General features: G+C 34.6%; 2 protein-coding genes across 2 annotated transcripts in view; one reads left to right on the forward strand and one right to left on the reverse strand.

Moving 5' to 3' along the window:
• Positions 1-2,319: 2,319 nt before the first annotated feature.
• LOC140137839 (sperm acrosome-associated protein 9-like) lies at positions 2,320-7,810 on the forward strand. The gene is given in 6 exon segments (XM_072159629.1): positions 2,320-2,506; positions 4,409-4,582; positions 5,080-5,295; positions 6,266-6,476; positions 7,339-7,404; positions 7,407-7,810. Coding segments are annotated over 5 exon segments (852 nt in total). The 5' UTR covers positions 2,320-2,506; positions 4,409-4,438; the 3' UTR covers positions 7,622-7,810.
• Positions 7,811-12,292: 4,482 nt separating this feature from the next.
• The window catches only part of LOC140137840 (U4/U6 small nuclear ribonucleoprotein Prp4-like), a 29,501-nt gene continuing 28,428 nt past the window's right edge, over positions 12,293-13,365 (reverse strand). The window contains exon 16 of the mRNA XM_072159630.1: positions 12,293-13,021. Within this exon, the coding sequence (XP_072015731.1) occupies positions 12,878-13,021 (144 nt within the window). The 3' untranslated portion in view covers positions 12,293-12,877. The remainder of the gene's footprint in view (positions 13,022-13,365) is intronic.

Raw genomic sequence — 13,365 nt, forward strand, 5'->3', positions numbered from 1 at the left:
GAAATTTCCTTTTGGGGTTTAGCTAGTAGCAAAAAATAACTCATTTGGGGTTCAATACCCTCCCCAAATACCAAAGTCTTCTTTGGTATCATAATAATAATACTTTGCAGTTAGTACAAAAGTGAAATTATAAAGTCTTTTTAGACCATGGGACAAGGCTTGCTAAGTGCTTCAGAAAGTAGTTTTCGTTCTCCCTTTCTGGGTAGAGGATGGTTTATACATGAAAATATAGCTATTATATCACTGATCAATAATATAACATTTCCCACTTTCAAAAGTTGCACGTTACTGTGTAATTTAGGAGTTATTTGGGGTTAAAAATGTGTTTTTCGTGATTTTTTTCCATTTTTGCCCAAAAATGTCAAATATTAATATAGCTGTAACTTTCAAAATAAATTGAGTAGAAATTTCATTTCTATTGTAGATGTTACATATTACATAGATGTCTAACACTGGTGAATAAAAATGTCACAGCACAACTCTAAAATATAAAAAAAATGGCAAAAACCATATTTTGTGCTATTTCGGCCATTTTTGAGCTAAAATGTAATTTTTGCATGGGGAAAAAATAAATATAAATTCTATTGATTTAAAAAATATGTCATTATGTCAACCTAGTTATTCTGAACAAAAAAGTTAATGATGGTGAATGTCTGTGACCTATAGTTTTTGATCTATGGCCCTTTCAAATTCACATATGGACTAAAATAGCATGTTTTTGTTCAATATTAAAAAAAAAAAAAAAAAAATGGTCCTTTATGGCCATTTTAACCACTTGTTAGTTTTTGGAAAGTGGGAACTTCACTCAATCATATGCACATGTAATTGTACTTTAATGTTAAGCTATTTCAAGATCCACTAGTATGCCCACTACCGTGGTAGCAGCAATTTATCTACTTTCAATGCAGTAAAATGATGACTAAAATGATTTTGCTGCATTGAAAGTAGTAAAATTGACGATATAATTGCTTCTGCCATGGAAACCGAGCTACCAGTGGATCTACAACTAGCTTAAAATGAAAGTACTATAATATATCCATAATATATGTGAAGTTCCCACTTTCCAAACACTGAAAATTTTGTTAAAATTACAAAAAAGTACAATTTTCAGCCTAATATTGGAAAAATTGACAAAAACATGCTATTTTAGTCCATATGTGAATTTGAAAGGGCCATAGATCAAAAACTATAGGTCACAGACATTCACCATCATTAACTTTTTTGTTCAGAATAACTAGGTTGATATAATGACATATTTTTTAAATCAAGAAAATATATATTTATTTTTTTTCCCCATGCAAAAAGTACATTTTTAGGTCAATAATTGCCGAAATAGCACAAAAATATGGTTTTTGCCATTTTTTTATATTTTAGAGTTGTGCTATGACATTTTTATTCACCAGTGTTGGAAATCCATATGACATGTAACATCTACAATAGAAATGAAATTTCTACTCAATTTATTTTTAAAGTTACAGCTATTTTAATATTTGACATTTTTGGGCAAAATGGAAAAAAATCACGAAAAACACATTTTAACCCCAAATAACTCCTAAATGAGTAAAGTAAAACGTGGGAACTTTTTGGATATTAATTCAGACATATATTTACTCTTGATTTGTTATGTTTTTATGTTCTGCCCAAGAGTGGACTACGGAAGTGAAAGATAAATGCCCATGTCCCATAGTCTATTTGTGATCTCAGTTCAATATAGACTGGTATTTGAAAATTGAAATAGGGCCAACATGTAGCTTAAAATAACTTAAAGGGGCATTTCGTGATCCACAGCCTCATCCCCCACTTTTCTCAAAAAAAGTTGAGATTTTTATATCACTGGAAACCTCTGGCTACATAATGTTTATGTACGAAATATTTCTTGCAGATTAATTCGTTTTGCAAAGATATCGTGAAATTTGAATTTCGTTCTGGTGCACCAGAACGAAATTACAACGCATTGTCTATATGGAGCAGTGTAATACACATAATCATGCATAACTCGCAAACGCAAAATCGGAATCAACTGAAATTTTGGGAATAGGCTTTTTTCGTGGATATGTACTGAAAAATGTCATAAAAAGAGGATGCTATAGGATCACGAAACACTCCTTTAAAATACTCATGACAGAAAAAAATCATCGCCATTTACGAAATCGCGAAAGACGGGTGACCGACTAACCGCTATAGTTTATACAGATATTCAGAATTATTATGTGTACTCAAAAACTCATCATGATTAATTCTTATTAATATTCAATATTTTATTGATTTATAATAATGTGGACCAACCCTGTAAAAGCCAGGGGCAAAATCCGATTGAGCGTGTCGTATCCATGGATGCTACCTCGATATCTGACCCCTAACAAAACGGAGGTCACCAATGCACTGTTTGTTAAAAACACGACGATGTAACGCCAGCATCCAGAAGTGGTAGCAAACTTCGAGGGAACTTTTACCAATTTCTCAGTTTTGATTGCCACTTTTTGCTTTTCGTCTTTTCCTGGAAAAGGTAGGAAGAACTTTTCACTTACGTTTTTGAAAATGACATAATTTCATTTCAGAGAAGATACATCTTCATGATCTTCTCTGATAAAAACAAACACAAACCGAGCTGTGTCCAATGCATTAATGTTTTTGTGTTTATACCAGTGTTGCTTTGTTGGCATTTTTGTACCAATATCATTTCTGGTATATATGCCTATTATTACTCTATACTCATTTTCCATATTTGTACCCATATTTAGGAATAAGTTTTACAAATTATAATGTTCATGAATTAATAGTGCTTAACATGTAATGATGCATATCATTAGTAAAATAGTAATATCATGCAGTAATTCAATATTTGTTTAATATTAAAGATTGATCGGTAATGATTTTTGTATTGTGACTCGACTGGTATGCAGCCCATGCAGTGCTTCCGTATTCATTTGCATCACGTAACCTAGCAACCACTATTGACATTTATGACAGCTAGAACCATGTGCGATTTGTTTACGTTTTATTTTATTTTGTTTTATTTTGGTGAAAGTTTTATATTAAACCTATAAAATGGAATTGGGTCCAAAATATAGATAAAATTATAGAAAACCATTTAAATTGAGTCTTGTGTTGCAATGGGTATGATATTTGTCCCATTTCCCCAAGTGAAACATAGTTTTGCACAAATGCTTTACCAGTTTATTCATGATTCAAAATATTATTCTAAAAAACCCTTGCACAAAATGTAGATAAAAAGAGCTAAACTCTTTATTAAATATTAAACATCTAGACCTATATACTACTACTAGACAATCCTCTCATTTTATTAAATTGTGTGAACTTTTACGTATATTAGTTACTTTCCTTTCTCTGAAATATCATTGGTATTAAAAATGATCAAGTTCAAAATTGTTAAATACCAAAACTTTTTAAATCTTACAATATGATAGGGGGAGGGGAGAGGGAAAGGGGATTGGTTTTAAAGGGGGTGAAGTTGAGTTAGCAAAATAACTCATTTGTGGGTTCAACCTCACCAACCAACCTCCCACCCAGTGCCAAACTTTCTCAATTTTACAATATGGGGGGTGAAATAATAAAATATTACTTTCCTTGTTCTGAAAATCACTGGTATTATATAAAAAAAAAGTTCAGAATTGTTTTTAAATACCAAAAAACTCAAAAAACAAATTTCAGAGGGAATGCAGCCATAAACAGCATTGTCATTACCAGTACTTCCACTTAAAAGTAGATGTTCCATGGACTGCTGTGCTCCAGTTGAGTTTTAGTGACCTCTTTTTGGAATTTGAAAGAGTATAATGAGCTTAAATGTATTTCATGATTTTGCTTTCATAATTGTATGTAGTAGCTGCGATGTACCTTTGCAGCAGATAAACACCATCACCAGGAATCCTGTAATGAAGACTAAATCTACCTCATGCCAAGTTTCTGGATATAAAACAGAACATCACTATTCAGAGATTTTGCCCAAATAAGCAAAACATTACTAATCCATATCATTCATGCAGAAGTTACAAGTCTGGTAGCACCCTCTAAACTCTATTCAAAAGTGATAAAATTTGATAGGATTATGCCCATAACTTGGGGGGGGGGTGTGCAGAAGGCCAAAGGGTAAAAAGTCCCCTTTTTTGGCTCAAAAGAAAATATAGAGGTTTTTATGCCTTTTTGGTTCAAGGTCCAAATTTTGAGAAAAAAAGGTCCACTTTTTCAAAATCTGCCCAGTCCATTTTTTTTCTTCAAAATCAGCCCCCCCCAAAAAAAATCCTGGTTACGGGCCTGGGCAGGGTACACAATAATATGGCCCATTCAAAATAAAAACTTCAGAATTTATCTGAATCAGACTAATGTATACCAGTGAACATTAGTTTCTATATCAATATGAACAGTTAAATATATTTCTTTAAATCTTCAGATTCCATTGCTGATTAGCTAATTCATCAAAATGGAGAGTTTCAAGAATGAAATTGCCAGGCTAAGACAACGCTACAAGACATTACAGCAACAACAGATGACTTTTGTTGCTGGTCTTGATAACTCTAGAACTGATCAGTATGAAAGAAGTAAACCACTCAGATCTATTACTGAGGTAAGTAGGGGGGCAAGCCCCGGGGGGCAAGCATGATACAATTCATTCACCAAATTTTATAATTAATATTTTGATACTTTATATTTGTATGTGTGTTGATAACATATTTGAAATTGAAAAGGGGGGTTTTAAGGTTAGATTTTAAGCAAAGTCAATTCCATTAATGGTGTTTTTCCCTACAGGCATCTAAAAAAGGCATCTGAAAAAAATTGCTTAACAGCTTTAAATTTATGTTTGTCAATGTTATGGTAAAATATTTCTTGCAAAGAGTAAAAAAATCTTTTGTCAACACTTTAATAATAAGGCTTTCTTACACTCCCAAGAAGTGTATTGTTTTGTTTTTAAATTTTTGGTTGTAATTATTATTATACATGTAGTAGGCCCTAACAATAGCTAACAATCTAAAATATCACTTTGTGATTTTAGAATATTTGAGATTTTATCAGCTATGTTGCAAATTTCACAAAATTTCTATAAATCTTGTCTTCCCTTTCCAGGTTAAAACTTTATACGAGCGTAGCAAAAACAGCCGAGATCGTCGTGCTATGAAGCAATGGTTGGATCTCGTTAATGATCTAAGCACTCTGCAGAAGAGAGTGGAGTCTCATGGTCCTGTAGAGGGTGGTGCTGGGAAGGCTCTGGAGAGATGGAAGGCATTACTAAATCCTAGTCATGATTTCTCAGGGCTAAAAGCTAAATACCCACACCAAGAGGTAAGCTAGTGTTTGTAATCTGATAAAATTTATATTAACCCTAACCGCCTAGGGGCTTTTTGGCGACGGAAGGGAAAGAAGGAGAGAATAAAGAGAGAAAAGAAGGAAAGAAGTTGTTTGCTCTGGCCAGCGAAACCGTGCCTACATATCACTTAGGGCGATTGCGTATCACACCACGTGGGATGCATGTACGAACAGCGCATATATAGAGTAGTATTTTGTAGTATTCAGGAGGTTAGGGTTAAGGAAGCCTATACTGAGTTTCGATAGTGGTAACCTAACCCTAACCGCCTAGGGGCTTTTTGGCGACGGGAAGGGAAAGAAGGAGAGAATAAAGAGAGAAAAGAAGGAAAGAAGTTGTTTGCTGTGGGTGGGATTCGAACCCGAGACCCCTCGCATGCCAAGCATTCGGTCGGCGACACTTTGCCACGGGTCTTGGGTCTTGGGCTGGCCAGCGAAACCGTGCCTACATATCACTTAAGGCGATTGCGTCATCACACCACGTGGGATGCATGCACGAACAGCGCATATATAGAGTAGTATTTTGTAGTATTCAGGAGGGTTAGGGTTAAGGGATGTTGATTATTTTGAAAGGGCAGGGTGGGGTAGGGTAAATATTTTTAAATATTTTTTTGTAACTCTCGATCTGAATTTAAAATTAGTTATGACATCCCTTTGCATATCAACAAAATGCAAAATAATGTAACATGATGTGGGTTCTGGGCCCTTGCAAGCTCGCAAGTCTTAGGCATTTTGAAGGCATGTGGAAAGCTCTCATTTGATTTAAATTACTCATTACACAGCCATGACGTTAGTTTGACATAACTTTGTCACAACCATCACTAACCATGACCATACATGTCACACAAAACTTGTGGGGTCATGCAAGGATCATAGCGAGAGTTGCTCTAATAATTTCGAAGGGAGTAATTAAAGTATACTATTCCATATTATCTTGATTTTCGTACAGATGAACCATTTAAGTTGCGAGGAAGCTAGGGTGTTATATGGAGGGTGTGTCAGCCTCGTTCCAATCATATTTGACCAAGTTCAGAAAATACACAGTGAGATGAGAGGAAGAGAGGATACAACAATGGGTTCATCATCTGCTTTGCAACAATCATGGCCTCCACCAAGGAGAGCTGCATCAGCTGCTGTACATCAGAGATCAAAAACAGAAAGTAAGTTCTTATTTTTACTTCTCCATCATACCCGGGCATCATACTTCCTGATCTATTAATTATGTATGAAATATGGTTATGTTCCTACATCAATAAATACATTGTAAGAAGTCATGTCTCGGCCATAATCACTGCTTGCCCTTATACACTCTATACTTTGTTTCATCTCAGCTTTGGTGACATATGTATACATTTCGTTGGTTGTAGTATCAAATTTCGAGTGACAACCTAATCCCACAGAGCATTATACACATGCATACAGGGTCGCTTGGTCAGCAAATGATTGAAATAATGTGGAGTCATGTTACACTTCACATAGATTCAGTGGCGTAACTAGGGTTGGTAGCACCGGGACAAGAAACAAAATTGGCACCCTACCCCCGAGAATATCCTAGACGCCCCCCAATTCTTGAAACAATTGCATGTGGAGCATGCACAATTTTGGACAAATATGGCCTACCACTAATTAATTTTGGCTGCTAGAAGTTGAATACTGTCTAAAAATGTTCTTTCAATTGATTTTGTGCTGAAATGCGCACGAAAACTTTGACTTTCATCGCTTGGAGGGGCGCAGAATCAATGCTGAATTGGTCAATTTGGCGCCCCCTAAGGGTGGTGCCCGAGGCATGTTGCCCCACCTGCCCCCCGTAGTAACGCCACTTCACATAGATTATTATGTATTCTACTTACATCTAGTATTTTTTTTATTGTCATTATCAATAATCTACTCACTTGTGGCAAAGAAAGCATTTTGAGCATCAGCCATTCTCAAGTGAGGAAATTGATTTCAAGAAGTTTGGTAAAGTTTACCACATGATTTTTTGCTAATCATATTTACTCTTTTGTATATTGCACTTTTCAGGTCATCTGCCTCAAAGAGCCAAAACAGCTGTAGGCCATCGGGACATGGCAGTAGACACCAAAGACCTGTCAAAAAGATGCTGAAATTATCGTTTGGGCGAATGCCAAAAGGCGAAACAGACCCAGCGCTATTCTACAGACGAACATTAAATGGTAGAGCGGATAAGCTTCATATTAACGGAGAAATAACCTTGGATAAGGCTCCTTGGAGAGGGGCCTCGTATGATAAAATTAATCATGTAGATCATAGAAGATATGTCAATTTGGAAGGCAAATATTATTAATGAATTTTGTGGCTGTTTTGTAGCCCCTTCTGTTTGCACTCTACTGAATTATGCTTTAAATCCAGTAAACCAGACTTTGCTATTTTGGCAGATGAACTGATGTTGAGATTGAAACCTTCAGTCCAGTGACATATAGCCAGGATGGGGAGGCAGAATTTGATGAAAATTGGTAAAATTGTCAAAAAAGCCCCACAAATCTAAACATTTCAGTGGCCAGCATCCCACAGGGGGGCAAGATGTTCCAGGGGGGGGGGGGGTGCCCTTTGCTACACTACTGCTTAAGTCTGGGTTGTGATGTAATTGACTAGCTGGTTGACTAGATTTTAATTAAATCTACTACCAGATGAATGAGACTTTACAGTTTGATTCTGTTGAGAACATTTGAATTCCCTATTTAACCTAATTAGTGCCCAGGTAGTATTCATTTGGAGCAGCAGTCTGCTGTGTTATAAGTTTCAAAGTGGACATTTTTCATGCAATATAATACTCAATTCAATTTTTTTTTTTTTTTTTTTTAAAGCTTGAAAATATAGAATTGATGTTGCAGCCAATGGGCGATCCCATATGAAATCCATACATCCCCTATGGAAGACATGACCTTAATATTCCACACAGGGAGTGTGAATTTCAAATGGAGTTACCTGAACGGAACCCCCATTTGATATCTACACCCCTGTGTGGGAGATTAAGGTCATGTCTTCCAAAAGGTGTGTATGTATTTCAACTGGAATAGCTCCATGGTACTTGATGCCCAGATTGTTTAAGAGTTTTGACCCAATTTCATGTGTAAACTTTAAACAGAATCGAAGTTAGAAAAGTTCTCAGGACACAAATTCGGGAAAAGGCATTAATTAGGGTAAGGAGCACTAATTAGGATGAATATGGTACAAGCTTCCTCTTAATGAATTCTTGTGACACTTGTGAGAGAAAACATCATTATAGAGGAAGATTCTCACCATATTTCCTTTATATGTAGGGTTGATATGGTTACCTGTTTATTTTCTACAGAACCTATTCCATGACAAACTTATTAGGCCAAAAAAAAAAAGGTTTGTCTCAAAGCTCACGAGAAATTTAAAAACAAATGCGAAATGCGATTTTTTTGTTTGTTTTTTTATGTCCGACTTTTTTCATGGTATTTTGAGATTTTATTTTTTTATGGAAAAAACTATAAAAAATTTTTTTTTGAAATAAAAAAATTTCCGCATTTCTTTTTTGTCAAATCGTGCGATTTTACAAACGCGCGCGCAAGCTTTGAGACAAACCTTTTTTTTTGCCTTATAGTAATGTATTGTAATTTGTTCACCTATACCAGTTGTCTGGTCCTAACAAATCTATTTCAATAACTTGTGAGAATTGATTTTTTTTTTTTTTAGTTTTATAAAGTGTTGCTCCTCCCTTATGCTACTGTAGCGATAGAACCAAAATAGCCTTCATTAATTACTTTGTGAGGTTTTTGTTATGCATTTGTGTCAATCCGAATTAAAAACAAATGTTTTAAAAAATTGAAAAAATGTTGGAGAAACACACTTATTGTTTGTTTTGTATGGGTTAAATGCCGAAGGTCACTCAATCAATTTCAATGGAGGACAAAGTTTTTTTTGTCTTCCATTGAAGAGAATTGGAAACTGACATACTGATGGATTCTTATCCTTTCTGCATGATACATGCATGTTAATTTGTCCCAGACATTAATGTTTGCAACTTTACCTCTGTGATTCAGTTGCTATGACAAATGTTATCTGATCACAGAGATGTGTACCAACCAAGCCTAGCAACATTGTAAACTAGTGCATTTGTTGAAACTTCACATTAATAATGCCTGATTGAATGACACAATAATGTAATCATTGTATGTTGCTCCCATTGTGCAACTTCATAACATGAGTTATATGTGAAGTTACCCTATAGCTGTGTTTACATTGTGGATATCCCTTTTTGTGCTCCAAAATTACTGGTCTCCCGTTAAAGCCCAGAATAATACAGGGCATGTGGTCATGCAAATTGAGTCATTCAAAACTATAATTGGATGTGACGATAGTTTATATAGCTGTGTTTACATTGTGGATTTACCTCTAAAAATTGGTCCCCCATAAAGTCCAGGACATCACAAGGCATGATTGTGACCAAGTATTATGCGTCATTCGATGACGTCCAATTACCCTACATTAGTGTTTACAATTACATTCAAAAAGGACTCTGTGTGCTCCAAAATCCTCTATGAAGCCAATGATATCACAGAGCAAATGATCAAACAAAATTATTCATTGTAAATAAATATTTTTAGATTCTATTAAATGAGGATTTCATTTTCCATAGTTGTTGTTTTTTTGTTAGTTTCCAGCAAGAAAATATTTCATCTAAAAAATAGGAAGTCCCAATTTGATATGATTTTCAGCATATTGAAGAATGTGCGATTGACAACATTTTAAGATTTAATAGTAAAAGTAAATTTTTCCTTGATAAACAACTGAATGATGTATGACATGTCATTTTTATAGAAAATTCAATTTGATACAATGGCTTATTAAATTGTACCACTCATTGAAAGATATTATTCTCCTCTTTCATTTGTGACTATAATCCTCAATTTTTACAAAGATATTGGAGATTGTTTATAGCTAGCTTTGATCATTATTTATAAAAAAAATCACACTTTTGCTGAAAATCAAATCAAATGTAAATCATCAGTTTTTGAGATATAAATAATTCTATTTTCCCATCATAGAACAAAAGAACAGTTGTTGTTATTTAGTAGGGAAGGGCAAAAGAAGAATTTTGTAAAATCAATGTATCAAATCTGTTCAAGGCTACCTTTTATTTACATCAAACAGAAAAATGTTGACAGTGTAGCTGAAATGGTGGTAGTTATATTTTGGTACAGGCAGGCTGGGAAATAAGAAGCGCCAGACCAGGGGCTACTTAAAAAAAATAGCCCCTGGTTTACAGGGTTTTACAGGGAACCAGGGGCTATTTTCAATGAACCAGGGGCTATTTTGAAAGCACATAATTACTGATGTTTGACAATGTTATGATAAATAACCAGATTCTGGTCCAATTATATCAATAATTCTGGCAGAGAATGCAAGAAATACAACCTAAATTCTATGAACAAAATGCACATCTGATTAATAGTCAAAATGACCATTAGGGCCAGGGGCCAATTTGAACAAAATAGGGAGCCCCTGCTCATAGGTATTTACCAAATGGCCACTGGGCCCCACTTATTTCCCAGCCTGTGAACAGGAATGATAATATATAGTGAACAAGTTTTGTAAGTAAATATTTCTTCAACAAATCAACTTTTGTCAGAATTTTATTCAAAAATGCAAGTTTTGGTGAAATTGAAAATGCAAGTTTTGATGACATGGGTACATGACAGGAAACTCAAAATCAACTTTGATGGGCCTTGTTGACTATCCAACTTATTTGTGTGTTATGAAGTAAAACAATATGTATGAAAGGCTTTTATGCACTGTGTGCCCTTATTTTTTTTCTCCAATAGAAGATACTGTTTGCTGCTTAATTAATGAACAAAACGTATACTACATTTATTTTTTTACAAATCCTGTCTGAATTTATTCACTCTCTAGCTCTGTTATTAATGACATACTGCATTCAAGGTATAAACTACTAATATTGTCTGAATTTTATGAAATTAAAAAGTTCACCGTTCGTACAAATTATGTAATGTAAGTTTCAGGTTTTGCACCATGTACTGGAACGTAGAAACATTAAATACTAGCAATCCCATACAAGTTAATTATGTTTACAGGGAAACATATGTGACATGATCATTGATCAAGGGGAATGAGTCGCATGTTGACCCTGGTCGAAAATGAGTTTTACATATGTTTCTAAAGAAGACATTTAGAGCTCTCAGAAACTGAAAACCCCATGTTGATACGACTTTTCTTTGCGAAGTTACGTCAATTTATCAATGGCGGAAAACAAACAAATTTTAAAACTTCCTTTGCCAATATCTCAAAATCAATATTAGCGACATCCGACTCATTTCCCTTGATTGTGTCACATATGTTAAAATATGTTCTAGTGCCCGATGCACAATTCTTTCTCCCTTTTGTATATAAATGATGTAAAACCCAATATACCTAAATGAAATGTTGACATTTTCTTGTCTATATCACAGTGGACCCAACCCTCTCCAAAACCCAAGTGCTTTTAAACTGAACAATATCTTATATTTTTGTGTTCATGTATGGTCAAAATTGCATTGTGCAGTCAAGTTTGTGTAAGTACAATAATTAATTTTTTCTGGAGTGTAATAAAATGTGTAAAATTTATGTGAAAATCTAAATTTGTTTTAACATGTCTTTTTAATTTCATCTTACAAGAACAACCTTGGATTGACCAACCCACCTACACAAAATTATATGAAATCCCAGTGCAAGCAAAAAGATATTTTGGCATATGCCTATTAGGCCAAAAAAAAAAAAGGTTTGTCTCAAAGCCCCCGCGCACATTTGTAAATTTGTGAGATTTAGAAAAAAGAAATGCAGAATTTTTTTTATTTCAAATTTTTTTTTTTTTTTCCGAAAAATTCGCAAAATCTGATTTTTTTTTCTCCAAATACCATGAAAAAGTCGGAATAAAAAAATAAAAAATCGCATTTCGCATTTGTTTTCAAACCACTCGTGAGCTTTGAGACAAACCATTATTTTTTTTTGGCCTTGCTAGTGTACTCCATTTGGCAGTGGTGAAACATAACAAAGAGTCAGCAGCGTAGCCAGCTTTTTAGTGTGAGGGGGCAAAGGCGAATTATCGTCCCCATTTGTACATTTTTGGTCCCATTTTTAGTCATTTTTAATAATGACACTTTACTCTTTGCCGTCCCCATTTTCAACTCTGAAATGCCACTGACAAGAGTATTTCAAAAGTACATCAACAATACTCTACAAAACACATGTGAGATAATCATAGTAACTGTTTACATCCACTACTGCTTAAAATCCATAATTGGATGGCATGAATATTGCACTATGATCAACACAGTGGCTGGGCTGGAGTAGGATTGGATCAAACTGCATTCCAGTACCGAAGATTTAATATTTCGACGCGAGCATGGTGAGGGGCACAAAAAAGTTGCTTACAATATCTGCATATTCGCTCCTCTTGATATAGTCTTATGATGATATGCAAATTAGGTGCGGATTGATATTCTCTTACAGTTCTGACAGTGTGTAGAATAACATCCGCCCATCCAATCCAATCCTCTTACAAACAGTAACAGGGTTTTCATTCAGGAGCCCACAACTTAAATGTCCTGTCAAATGATGCTGTTGCTATGTGTTTCTCATCCGGTGATATATCTACCCCCATAACCTTCCCATCATGCCCTGCAAGCGTCATCACTGGTGCCCAGCCAGGATGAGCCCATACCTGGAAATTTAACCACATAAATATTTAATGATTAACTTTATTCTAATTAGGTAGCTTATCTTCATCACTATTTTTTTTTTAAATTGTTATACTTAAAATATTTTGAAAATACTGTGAAAAGTGAACATTTTTAACTGTTTCCAGTTTTTTTTAATTCATGATTCAAAGCTTTCTTTTATGTGACACGATCTGGTCCATGGGAGCCATAGGTGGTAAATTTGAAATTATATAAAGGCAAAAATATGGAGTAAAAAACAATAAAATACATACAAAAATACACATCACAAAACTTTAGAACCAAGTATGCTAGACCTTTGGTGTTTTCAGTAAATGATAGCCAAATG

The sequence above is a fragment of the Amphiura filiformis genome, chromosome 17 (assembly GCF_039555335.1).
Source record: "Amphiura filiformis chromosome 17, Afil_fr2py, whole genome shotgun sequence".
In the NCBI taxonomy this organism is placed as follows: domain Eukaryota; kingdom Metazoa; phylum Echinodermata; class Ophiuroidea; order Amphilepidida; family Amphiuridae; genus Amphiura; species Amphiura filiformis.